Here is a 12610-nt window from a genome sequence, read left to right as displayed (position 1 = left end):
ATACACCTGTGACAATTGTCATTTCGTTTAAGCTAATAGCATATCTTGTCCAATGTCTTTTAAGATTTATTTAATGTATATGAGTACATGATCACTCTTGTCACACACACCAGAAGAGGGCATCGGACCCCATTACAGATGGTTGTGAGCCACCATGTGGGTGCTAGGAATTGAACTCAGGACTTCTGAAAGAGCAGTCAGTGTTCTCAACCACTAAGCCATCTTTCCAGCCCCTTGTCCAATGTCTTAATCTTCACCCATCTTCCCCATTACCTTTGCCACTTGAACTCAACACTGATTTACAGACCTGCATCTTATTAGCATTCTTCAGCTCACCTCGGAGAGGGAAGAATGGACCAAGGATGTTTGGGTGCAAAGATGTCAGTTCCATCTCTCCATCTGGCCTTTGAACTGCTGGGCTCAAGCGAACCCTTTGAAGTAGTTTGTGATACACCGAAGTTTCTTGGTCATGTCTTTGCTCTAGATTACTGGTTCTCAACATTCCTAATGCTGGGACCCTTTAATACAGTTCTTCATGTTTAGTGACCCCTAACCATAAAATTATATTATTGCTATTTCATAACTGTAGTTTTGCCACTGTTATGAGTGGCAAAACATAAATATCTGATATCCAACCCCTTAAAGGGGTTGTGACCCCGCCCACAAGTTGAGAACCACTGCTCTAGCCTGATTTCCAGAAAGAATCCACTAAATATGACATTAAGAAGGTTGTGGGTCAGCCTTTCTCCATAAGAAAGAAGAAGAGACCTCCTAACATCTTAAGCACACAGCTATTTCACTTCCCTGTCACACTTGGGCCCTGGAATGTGTCTGCCTCACTTTGCTGAGTAGACTCTGAAAAGTTAATGTCTGTGCCCTAGTCTTCTCTGGGTCCAGCTGCAGCAGGCCTTGAATAAATGCTGTCAAGGATAACACCAAATGAGTGACTTTGTTTGAATAGTTTATGGACCTGTTTAGGGAAAACTAATTCTCCAAGGTAGCAGGCCTTATGTGGGGGAGGCGAGGCAAAATTATTCACCCCCTTCCTAGTGGTCATGTTTGTCCCTGACACTATGGCTGATCAGCTCTTAGGGAGACTGTAGTAGGAGCCCAGAGATGTTGAACATGATGTTGACCATGCCAAGAAGGAGGTGATTTTTTCTTTTTACATTTTTAAGATTTGTTTTCTTTAGTATGTTTAAGGCATAATATTTAGGTATGGAAGATAATGTACTAGGTGACTGAAAAAAAAATAAAAGAGCTTGTCCTTGAGATTTCCAGGACGGATGAGAATATGAGACTGGAATAGACAGAGAATGATTCAGACAAATTGTTTCTCGAAATTAGGCAGCCTGAACCCTTTATGACTCCATAATCGTTGGAAGCTGAGTTACTCATAACATTCCCGAAAATGATATGTTCATGTTTTCTGCCTTCATCAGAAGCACAACAGATTGCTGAGAAGGGCAGATGCACAAATCTAATGAACCATCTTTCAATTTAAAGCGTGCCCAGGAGTATTCATTAAATAAATGGCAGTGGTAGAGGTGTGCTCTCAGGGCTCCCACTCCAGCACAGGGCCTTTAGACTTACTTAATTAAAGAGTGTGTATGTACCACCCCACCACCCTCACACGCGCACACACACACTCCCCACATAGAAAAAACCTTAAGAATTTAGCTCAGTTTTAATTTATCTTGCCATTTTCCTGTGTAGTAAACACTGAATTATGTTTTGTTAGTGTTATCTTTGATATTTACAGAACTCTTGCTAATACCCCTTAGCGTGTACTGTCTTATTAAGTACATAGTAGGTCTTCATTGTCTGGACAGACAGATGCCTGCATGAATAGGATACCATTGGATTGCATATAAGAATTCTTAGAGTAGTAGTATTCATGACAGATTCTGTAGACCAGATAGATACCTAAGCCACCCTTGACAACCCAGCAGTGCCATGGGCTGTGCACACGTCACTAGACCCTTGCTGAGAAGACTCAAGTGGCTACGTGCCATGTTCTGTCTCAGGTTGCTTGGCCTCAGATTCCTATGTTCCTGCTTTGTTTTATTAGCAGATTATTCTGAGTCTGGACTTTCGCTCCTAGACTGCCCTGAGAGTCCCTTTTCAAAAGGAAACCTGTATACTGATTTTCTTTACCCACATTCAGATCTTATTCCACTGAAGACTTCAAGTTATAAACTAACCTTGGTCCCCTATCTTAGTCAAATTGCCATACTGAAATGTAGAGGCCTGATTAGGGTTGTGGAGAAACAGAGATTCTGGTAGTAGAACAAGACCTTCTGTGAGTCAGTGGGTGCTGGGAGAGCTGTCAGAGTATTAGTGTTACTATTAAAGTTACATGAATCTACCTTTTTTTTTTTTTTCAGTAAAATTGTTCTAGTCTGATTATCATGGGAACATGGCTTCCGAGTATCTGATTTCAGTCAGGGAACACAAATGGTAGCCATTTGCCTATGCGACTTATTTAAAGGCAGCTCGCTTACAGCATGCTGCCATTTACTAGGTTTATATCAGACAGCCCCCAGGGCACATACGATGGCTCTCCTGTCATAGTCACCGTGGGCCATGCTTTATGCCTCTGAGCTCCACGACCTGCTTGCATGCACAAGATGCCGCCATGCCAGTAGAAATAATGATTTCTACGTAATGACTAGTCTTGATGGCCTTTGTTTCACTAGTGGAGGAAACTGAGCCTTTACTTTTACTTAAACTTAATGCTTTACTTTATACAGTCCGTGATTGTTTTATGAAGCTCGATCAGAAAGTACAAGTTCATCGAAAGCTTTTAGCCACTCTTGTTGGTTCGAAGATGCCAGACTGTCCTATAAATAAACATAAAATGTTGCCTATTACCTTTTGTGAAAATCAGTCAACTGTAATGAAAAAATGAACAACACAAGTCATGCCGATTTCCCAAGTGGAAAAATTACACCAGCTGTCTTCTGCATCTTCATTTATTTTGTTTCTTAAACTTTCTGCTGGAGGTACATGGGTTCTTTGGTCTGAGTCATTGAGACTCGCTCCTACCTAGGGCAGTTGGTAGAGCTTGTGAGGTTGCCTGAGGCCCTGTGTTGTCCAGCCTGGCTTACTGGGCAGGCTGTGCTGTGCGCTCTGGTGCAGCTGGCTGTGGACGTGAACAACAGACAAGCGATGGCTCGTGGCTGGTAGAGGTGCAGCAGGCCTAGGTCAGGTTGTGAGGGTCCCAGTGTACAGACCTCACCTCGGCCTCTTACTCCTCTCGCTTTTTGTCGTCCCACCAGCTAAAGCCCTCACAACTCACACCCCAAAGATGGTCTATACAGCAGAATCTTCCTTGACTCTAAAAAGATTCCAAAGGGAATTAATTAAGTGGACTTCTGGAGTATGCTTCCAGGGAAAGAAGCATTACAACACACCAACATGGCTCACTGAGAGCATGCTATGCAGAAGTTTATAAAAATCCAGCCTGGCCCCCATGAATCTGTAGAAAGACATGATATCACCCCCACCTACCCTCTAGCCAGTAACCTATGCTACCCTTTGTGTGAGTCAGGCTCTGTATTCAGCCTCTAGACTTGTCCCCTCATGTGGACAGCTTCGTATTTCCATGGATAGTAACAGTCCTTTGATTCTGACATCATAGAAAAGGTTAAGATGTCTCCCAAGGACAAAGAAACAGACGGTATCAGTTGGTTGTTAAATGAACTGTTTTTTACTTTAGGTCTCATGTAAGTTTAAAAAAAAAAAAAGCCTGGTTTACTTTGTGGGTAAATTGCCCAGAAAACAGTCCCCATGCCAAATTTCTGTGTGTCCTTCATATAATACTTCTTTAAAACTAACAGTTTGCTATCCTATCTGAAACCACATTGACTGGCTTTAAGCCTCTCCGGGCTCTCATGGTGCAAAATTGTCATCTTTTAACTACTGCTGAAGACGCATCCATTCGGTCAGCATTGTAGCATGCCGTATTTGAGCTCCACACAATTCTTCATTTTATAAATTGCATCTGGGAATGCCAACTTAAGGGTGCTTTGCAATTACTCCATGCACTAGGGGAAAAACTTACCAAAATCTTCTTGTAAAGTAGAACAGAAAAGATAGATCTTCTGACTCTACTCCAAAAACACAGTTTCATTCCTCTCAGATGGAAGTAACAAGGGGACCTCCAAGAGAGGATGTTCTGAGGTCCAGATTTGACCCCTTGTGTTTGCCTTTTAAGGAGAAAGTAGGCAAGTCCTAGACTCAGTTCAGGGACACTGAGAGGCCTATGTCTCCACCCCATTCTCACACTTGGTTTCCTGTTTGTGGAATAATATATCAGGGACATACAAAAGATTTTATTTCAGTCTTCAAACAAGGCAAGCTTGGAGATGTGTGTATCCATACTGCTCTATACTGCACAGGACAAGCTTGGAGATGTGTGTATCCATACTGCTCTATACTGCCTTTGGGCTCCACAGCACCTGTAATCTGCTGTGCAGGGCTCCTACTGAGCGACCCAGGTTCTCTTGGGTTGGACAAGTTGAAATGTGTTTGTAGCCAGAATTGATTTCTTGGCAGCGTACTCTGTGGGCTCCATTCTTGCAGCTGCAGTTCCTGCTGCCGTTCTGCTACCTACATGTATTACCTTAATTATTTATATTTGATTATTCAAGGGAAATGTGTGTTCCCAACTGATTTTCTGCAAATTCTCTCCCAGAATAAATATATCTCCAAGAACCAAAGTAAGTTTGACATTAGTTTAAAGGCACTCTGCAAAGAACCTATGTTCAGGTTAAGATATGTGTGCTTCTGGAGTTTTCTGGGAACACAGTATGAGTGACATTGTTGAGAATTTTGCTCAAATATCTTCCCAGGTGAGGCCTGTTTCCTAGGCTAGTCTCACACTGCCAGGTTACTTGTTTTCCCACTCATGGGGCTTTTACCAAAGATTATCACCCCAGAGACAAGCATGCTTGCATCATAGACCCGAGGCACCTACTAGAATGGGCTGAACATTCCACTGGTATAATGAAGACACAACACAATCTCTGTGAATATGCAGATGTTGAGCCCTTTAAACATCTGCACAGATGTTCAGAGCTCTTCTCCTCACACCCTTGTCACCAGGGACCCAAAATCTAATTTGAACTCTACAAAGTACTACATAGTGACATATTAGATCCTTATATAGTTGAAGAAACCATTGCTGCTCATGTATGGTGGGTGTGGGACCTCTGGGTAGTCATCTCGTCACATCAGATATGAGCTGCACAGTTAGCTATAAAGCCACCACCTGACCTACCTACAGTAGAGTACAGTAATTGAATATACTTAATATATACATTAATGAAAGAGAACGAGGTTGTCTCATCTTACCAGGAGGAACTTAAAAACAGTGCAGTGTCAGAACCTTCATGAACACATCACTTCTCTAGTTGAGGGGAAGAGGTGTTGCTGAAGAGAAGCACATGGGGTTTCTGGTCACTCATTGTCCTCTGGAGACCAGGGTAGCATGGATGGTGGGTGTGCCACTGTCTTCCTTCCTGACCTGAGGATAGATGTATGTCATGCCACATGACCTAGGAATACCTTGGCAAAGGCAGATAGTAAACTTGCTACTTTCTTCTTCTAGTTTCTAAGGTAACTGGGGTAGTCTGACATCTTTAATATGTCAGGAACTTGTGAACAGCTGGCAGACACCAAATAATAGAAGTACTGGGAACATCTGTTCTGCGGACAGGGCTCACATTGTGCCTCATTCTCAGTCCCCAGAAAGGCAGCAGACGCGCTCACTTCCTCACAGAGAGTGTCATAGAGGTGGACAGCTCAGCTGCAGAGCTCTACTGCTCTCTGGCTGGATAACCTCTAGCGCAGGAGTGCCTTAGCACCCGTACTTGCAGAAGCCCTGATCAGGGCTCACAGGACTAAGTTAGCAGGCAGTATGAACCTGAGGGTACCTGCATTATTGTCATTAGCAATAGCAGCCATATGCAGCTGCCTACAGTACCTACTGCTGTTGTCTATCTCAAACAGGTACAGTAGTTCTATCTTACCTAATTTATAGTCTCAAGGTTTGAGTTACAGTCAACTGTGGTCCAAACATAGCAAATGGGAAATTCCAGAAATAAAACAATTTGTGAGTTTAAAAAAAACCTATTATTTTTTTTTCTGTTTTGTTGTTGTTAGTCTCTTACTGTGTGTAATTTATAAATTAAGCATCATGGGTATGCAGATGTACAGAACCCTGTAGGGTTTAGCAGTCTCTGAGCTTTCAGACATCCCTGCTGGTCTTGGGATCTGATCGTGATAAACTGCAGCACAGATACCATATTTAGTAAGTACTCTTGAGAGCCCTTGACCAGTCTTGAATTGTTAATCCAAGGTCCCCAAAGGTGGCCAAGGGCACTCCCTGTCACTTAAGCAGCTGTTGCTCAACTAGTGTCTTTTTTCCTGAGTACCACTGAGCAGCTGTCTGTATCAGGTCTCATCCTACCAATAAATGCAGCCCAGCCTTGTTTCTGGATCAGAATCAGGATCACAGGATATGTGACTTAGAATAAGACATAAAGTTGAGAAATCTGCCCTCATCCTGTTTCATCTGGATGGTCTTCTGACATCTCATCATCTCTAAAGGTAGACTACAAGAAGCAGTGTAGCAGCATATTGCTTCCAGGGCTCTCTGTTCAGGAGAAAACTGATGCTTCTCTCAGAGCAAGCAGTGCGGGCAAGGTTACTCTCTCTTTTGCCTCTCAGAAGCACTGGTTAGTTGGTCAGTCCATTAGTAATTGAGGGTTCCTATTTAGTGCCTAAGCAGCTGACCCACTGTTGGCTCTGTGTATAATTGATTGCCTTGAGAAATGAGATTTAAAAGGGGCAAAGATGCTTTTCAGTTGAAGACTGCCTGGTAGCACACATAGGACAGGATGTGTCCTTGCTGCTTGAGACATCTCTGAAGCTGTATTTGGAGTCATATCAGCCAGGAGGCTTGACTTGCTGTGTGGCTGAATTTTGGATAGGCCAGGGCCTGTTGTTTGGGGAAGATATTAAAGGCTTAATGCAGTGGCCTTGCTGCACCACTCTCAATAGCATTTTAATTTAAGAGAATACCAGTCCACTATTTTCCTCACAAAACCAGATGGCCGAGCTGCCATATTCATCAGAGATTTCAGAGATCTGTTCCAAGCTTATTACGGCTTGTCAATCCCATGGATCTAAGAAAACTGTAAAAAGCAGCAGGTGTGTGTGTTTGTGTGTGTGTGTGTGTGTGTGTGTGTGTGTTCATTCTCTCCTTAGAAAGTGGACTCCTTCTCTGAGGAGCAGAGCAGACAGTCCCTGTGCAGCTCTAATTGATCAGTCATTCTTTAGGTGGTGGCAGCTGCAACAGCCTCAGCCTCTTGCAGCCTCACTCTCTGTAGCTCACTCTGTCGCCATCGCTAGTTTCACATCGTCTTTAAATTGTGCACTGAAACCCTGTATCCCCCAGTGAAGTAGAGTTCCAGCTCAGAGAGGCTTCATCACAGCACTGGCATGAGAAGACAAACAGAAATCTGACTCGCAGGGTTATCCATCCAATAATAAAACCACCCAAGAGTAAAGAAGAAGATATCTATCATGTCCCAGCCACTCAGGCAAGCTGTCAAGCTTTAGTGCAGTTTTTCTAGGTGGATTTTGGAAAACTTTGCTTGCAGAGCAGCAAGGTCTTCTTCTGACAGCTCATTCTACCAGTGGGCCAGCCTGTCCGAGTGAGAACAGGAAGGATTCTGCCTACCCAGGGTGAGCCACATAGCCCTTTCTTCCCTTCCCAGTGATTCGTGAACCAGTGGAGAAGTTTGAAGACTTTGCAGAAGTTAAACAGTCCATCTTCAAGTTACCTGGGTTTCCTTTATCTGTAGTCAAGTTTGGGCTGCTGAGGTGGCCTTTGCCCTAGTTTAGCATGAGCAGAATAATAGCGGGAGCTCAAAAGGAGATGTAAGCAATGATTGTGGGATTATTCAGTAGGATTGTCACTAGATAATTCATCAGTTAAAAGCTGTGGAGATGCTTTTTATTGTGAAATGTCTACTGTAGCAGCTGTGCACGGATGTACATATTAAAACTTCAACAGTATCTAAAGTTTGAATACACTTTTGTAATAGTATGTCTCACTTCTTAGTATCTTGTTCTAGAATGTTCATTTGCTTAATGAAGAAATCTAAGGGGAAAGGGTTGTGAGTTTAGCTCAAGAGTGAACATAAGAATATTTCAAGAATAATATTGTATAATTTGAATTTCAGTGGGTAAGGAAAATATACTGCTTAAAAGTATGCCATCTGGAGACTAGAGAGATGGCTCAGTGACTGAAAGTGCACTCTGCTCTTTCAGTGCAGTGACCTGAGGTCACTGCCCACAACCCACATTGAAACAGCCACATATAACTCCAGCTCCAGGAAATTCATTGCCTCTGGCCTCCCTGGACACCTGTACTTACATGTACATACTGCCCCCATGCATGTGCACGAACACACACACACACACACACACACACACCTTAAAGTAAACCTTTTAAACATACCATCTGCATTTGGAGGTTTAAATCTTTACTACAAACAGGACATGTTTTTATTTTTCTTACAGAAGTACTAGGGCTAGCTCAATCATTCTGAGTTGATGAGTAGCTACAGTATACAACTTGATGAATGTTTTGGCTGCCTTCATACATAATTATGGCAATCCCTAGTACTTAAAGGTGAGCGTGGTACAACAGAGGATGAGTGTTTACATGTGATTTATAGTGAGCACATGGTGACAAGAGACCCCGATGCCATCCACTGGCTCTTACCAAGAGTCTTCTGTGGCTAGAACCTACATGTCTCTACTTAACCAGTATAAACATGAGGAGTGTGGCCCTAACTCATGCTGCAGTCCAGAGTGGGGCAAGCAGGAAAGCCTAGAGATAAGTCTATTCATTGAACCAACCCAGTAAATATCTCATAGAGCATGAGGAGAAGGGAGGCTACCACTCCAAGCTTGGCTCAAAAGTCAGAGGCTTCCTCCTCTACCCACTGTGGAGCTAGTCTCACACATAGACATCTTCTTGCTTGGTTTGGCACAGTCTAACACCATGGTCTACTTCTCAGGACAATGTGAAGAATACAGGTGGCTATGCTCCATTTGTTACCTCCTTTGCCAGTGATCACCAGGATGTCTAGGTGGGGACAGGATAGAAGAGAGAAAGGGAGGGCATCAAAATCAAGCCATGCAAGTCTACTTCACCACCCAGGGCTTTGGCTGGCAGGGCCTGAGTGACAGGCAAGTGTGGGAGATGGTAAATTTCACTATCCTCCCATCCATGGAGGTAGGCACTCTGAAATATATGTATATTCTCTTTTAATATGTTTGTATGGATTCTGAGTGGCAGTAGAAGGATCTTTATGCTTGCTGAAATGAGCAGACTGCTCTGTGACAGCTCAGTGTTTCAGAAGGAAGAGTAGATGTCCTGTGGAGGCAGAAGGCAGTGCTTTCCAACTGCCTTCCGAATTCGGGTCTTTCAGTTTAGGGAGGAGGTGTATGGGTAGGTACGTACATATGCACCCACACACATATATACTTTTTTTTTTTTAACAGAATGAAGTTGGCCTACTGGAGTTCTTCCAGAATGTGATAAAAGAAACTAGGGCAGAGCCAAAAAAGGTGACTAACTGGGTCCTGAACACTTTTCTGTGCTATTTAAAGCAACAGAATCTTGCAGTCAGTGAGAGGTGAGTGAGGTCTTGGGATTTCTTTCTTTCTGTATCATGAACTTTGTGTCCAGAGGCAATTGAAATAGGACAGGGTGAATTTTTTACTCTGCCTGTTCTCCCTCAGGGTCCCCTAAGAAGACGACAAACATCCCCTTTGAGTTCCACATTCTAAAAATAGCATCGAGCCCATCTGGAAATCCACTGTGCTCAGATCCCTGACAGTACAGTGTGTCTGCAAATGTGCCAGGGCTTAGTAGCTTGAGGTTGAACAAGACAAGGAATTGGCTCACTTGTGGTTTTTACAGACCCATAAGATAGCCACTCTTCTCAATCTGATCCTGGTTTGCTAAGAGGCATGCATATGGCACTGTAAAGCACAAAACTGGGTCTGTGTGAGACCCCAGGAAATCGCTCCAGGCTTTCCTTAGGAAATTATTCAAGACCCAATATCTGAAGATCTTTGGGGTTGCTGAGTAAATGGGTGTGTGGGTTACAAACATCTAGAAGTCCCATGATCAGACAAGCAGCCAGCCACACAAGCTCCGAAAATCCAAAGGCTGTGGCATACTGAGGTAGGCAGGTCACAGGCTGGAGAGATGACCAGGTGCCACCTGGAAGACTTTTCAGGCCAAACTGTATTACAGGTCCACTCCAACTTCATACTGGAGGATTATGGTATATATTAATAGCTTGGGCACTTAAAACAAAGTCTCCTGGAGGAGTTCCTTATTTCCCACAATTCTACAGGCTAAGAAGAATAGCAATCAGAATGCTGACTGACCTATTACTTGCTGGGCCGCAGATGGCTATCAGCTTGCTGTATCATCACATGGTGGGGTGTTGGGGAGAGAGAGAACATTCTCTGGTATCTTCTTAGAAAGTTCCTAAACCCATCGTGGAGCCCAGCCTCATGACTTCATCCAACCGTAGTCACTCGCTGAAGAGTCTTCCTCCTCATGCTATCACATCAGATGGTTACAGCTTCAGCGTGTGTATTGTCAGCATGGGTACAATTCAGTCCTTAGCAAAGTAAGAGACCAGTCAGCCTGGACAGTAGGGAGAGACTGTAGATGACCAATTTCCTCGACGGGCCTATGCCCAGATGACAGTGGCCTGGCTGAAAAGAGATATACCAAGAAGGAGTGTTCTCACACACATACGGGGCTTCTCCATTTCTCACTTGTGCACCAAGGAGAGATAATGGCTGTCTTTTGAGGTCTGGTAGGAGCTGAAAGAAGAATGAAGACAGGGTCTGGGATGGATGTTCTGAGTTGAGCTGCTGGGAAGACAGATACCAAGAGGGGTGTGCAGCAGTCACAGCATGTGGACCCACAGCTGACCAGAATGTCTAGGGGTGTCTATCAAGAGTTCCCACTTGTTCGATCTGCACACTTGTTATGACTCAGCCTTGTAGTAACCAGGGAAGAACAGCCCACAGGACAGGCACAGGCACTTCTCTGAGAAAAGCCAGTCACAACAGTGAAGCAGCAAAGAGGGGGTCAGAGAGGGAAAGACACCACCTGACTAACTGAGGACAAGCTGGGTTAGTAAGGCATTCATGGGATAAAGTTGTTCCTGACCTAGGACACTCATGGAAGTCTTAAGGTGAGACCTGTAGTCACAATGATGCAATGGAGTCGCTTGTGCATGTGGCAGCCTGTGAATGTAGTGAAGAGTCCCTGAGGTGGCTGAGGATGGATCCTTTGCCTCTCTCAGAAGCAGGACAATGAAGGAGATAGACAAAATGCTAAGGAGTAGAAGGACTGCCAGGTATCCCAGAACTCAAAACAGAGGTACATGGCTAAAGAAAAGAGTGAGAGGCTGGGGAGATACCTCATGTGGTACAAACATGGACACGTGAGTTCAGATCCTCAGCACCCATGTAAAAGAAGCTGGGTACAGTGGCCATGGCTGTAATCCAAAGATAAAGAAGGAGAAATAGCAGGATCTCTGAGTCCCATAGTCTAGCCAGTCACTGAACCCTGAGTTCCAGTGAGACTTTGTCTTAAAAACTAAGCTGTAGAGCTTTGGAGGAAGAGACCTAACATGGACCTCTGGCTAGTACATGCACATCTGCACATGTGTTCAGATGTACCTTTGTCTTAGTCACTGTTTATTACTGTGAGTAGACACCATGGCCAAGGCAACTTACAAAAGAAAGCATTTAATTGAGGCTTGCCTACAGTTTCAGAGGGTGAGTCCACAATTGTCGTGGTGGGAAGCATGGCAGCAGACAGGCATGGTGCTGGAGCAGTAGCTGAGAGCTTACGTCTGATCTGCAAGGCAGAAGAGAGAGTGAGTGAAACTGGGCCTTGCATGGACTTTTGAAACCTCAAAGTCCACACCCAGTGACACATCGTTCAACAAGGCTACCTGCTAACAGTTCCTAAAAATTACACTACTTGGGAACCAAACACTGAAATATGAACCTATGAGGGCCATTGTCATTCAAACTACCACAACCTAAGAACATGAACATACCCAAATGAGTAACAGGCTTAAATATTTAGAGTGGGTGAGAGGGCTTCATTATGGCAGCTAGGAAGGTGACAAGGCCCGTCAAGGTCTCCATGGAAGGGGAGGCCAGGCCAGTGGGTGTGACATTACCTCGGCACATCCCAATGCTGTGTCAAACAGTAGGCACTGTGGCCTGCACTCCCACAGCAGCCTTTGATTTTCTTTCTCTCACCCATTTCCCCCAAGTGTAACTCCACACCTTACACTTGGGTCAGTAAGAGGCCAGAGTCAGGGGAAGGAAGGAGAAAATGTGTGGTCAGGGGCAAGTGTCTAGAAGTCTGCTTGCTGACTAGACTCACCAACCCACAAGTCCTTATAGCACCCTGAAGACAATCTTGTTGACACAATCAGGCTGTGTGATAGTCAGTGTATATGTGACATAAATAAGGAAA

General features: G+C 44.2%; 1 protein-coding gene across 1 annotated transcript in view; it reads left to right on the top strand.

Annotated features, from left to right (window-relative positions):
• Window positions 1-12610, top strand: part of Gatb (glutamyl-tRNA amidotransferase subunit B) — a 71357-nt gene that overhangs the window by 43632 nt on the left and 15115 nt on the right. Inside the window, exon 10 of the mRNA XM_028789470.1 lies at window positions 9586-9719. Coding sequence (XP_028645303.1) covers window positions 9586-9719 — 134 coding nt within the window. The remainder of the gene's footprint in view (window positions 1-9585; window positions 9720-12610) is intronic.

The sequence above is a fragment of the Grammomys surdaster genome, unplaced genomic scaffold, assembly GCF_004785775.1.
Source record: "Grammomys surdaster isolate TR1022 unplaced genomic scaffold, NIH_TR_1.0 125834, whole genome shotgun sequence".
NCBI classification, from domain to species: domain Eukaryota; kingdom Metazoa; phylum Chordata; class Mammalia; order Rodentia; family Muridae; genus Grammomys; species Grammomys surdaster.
This window is presented reverse-complemented; position numbering and strand designations above follow the sequence as displayed.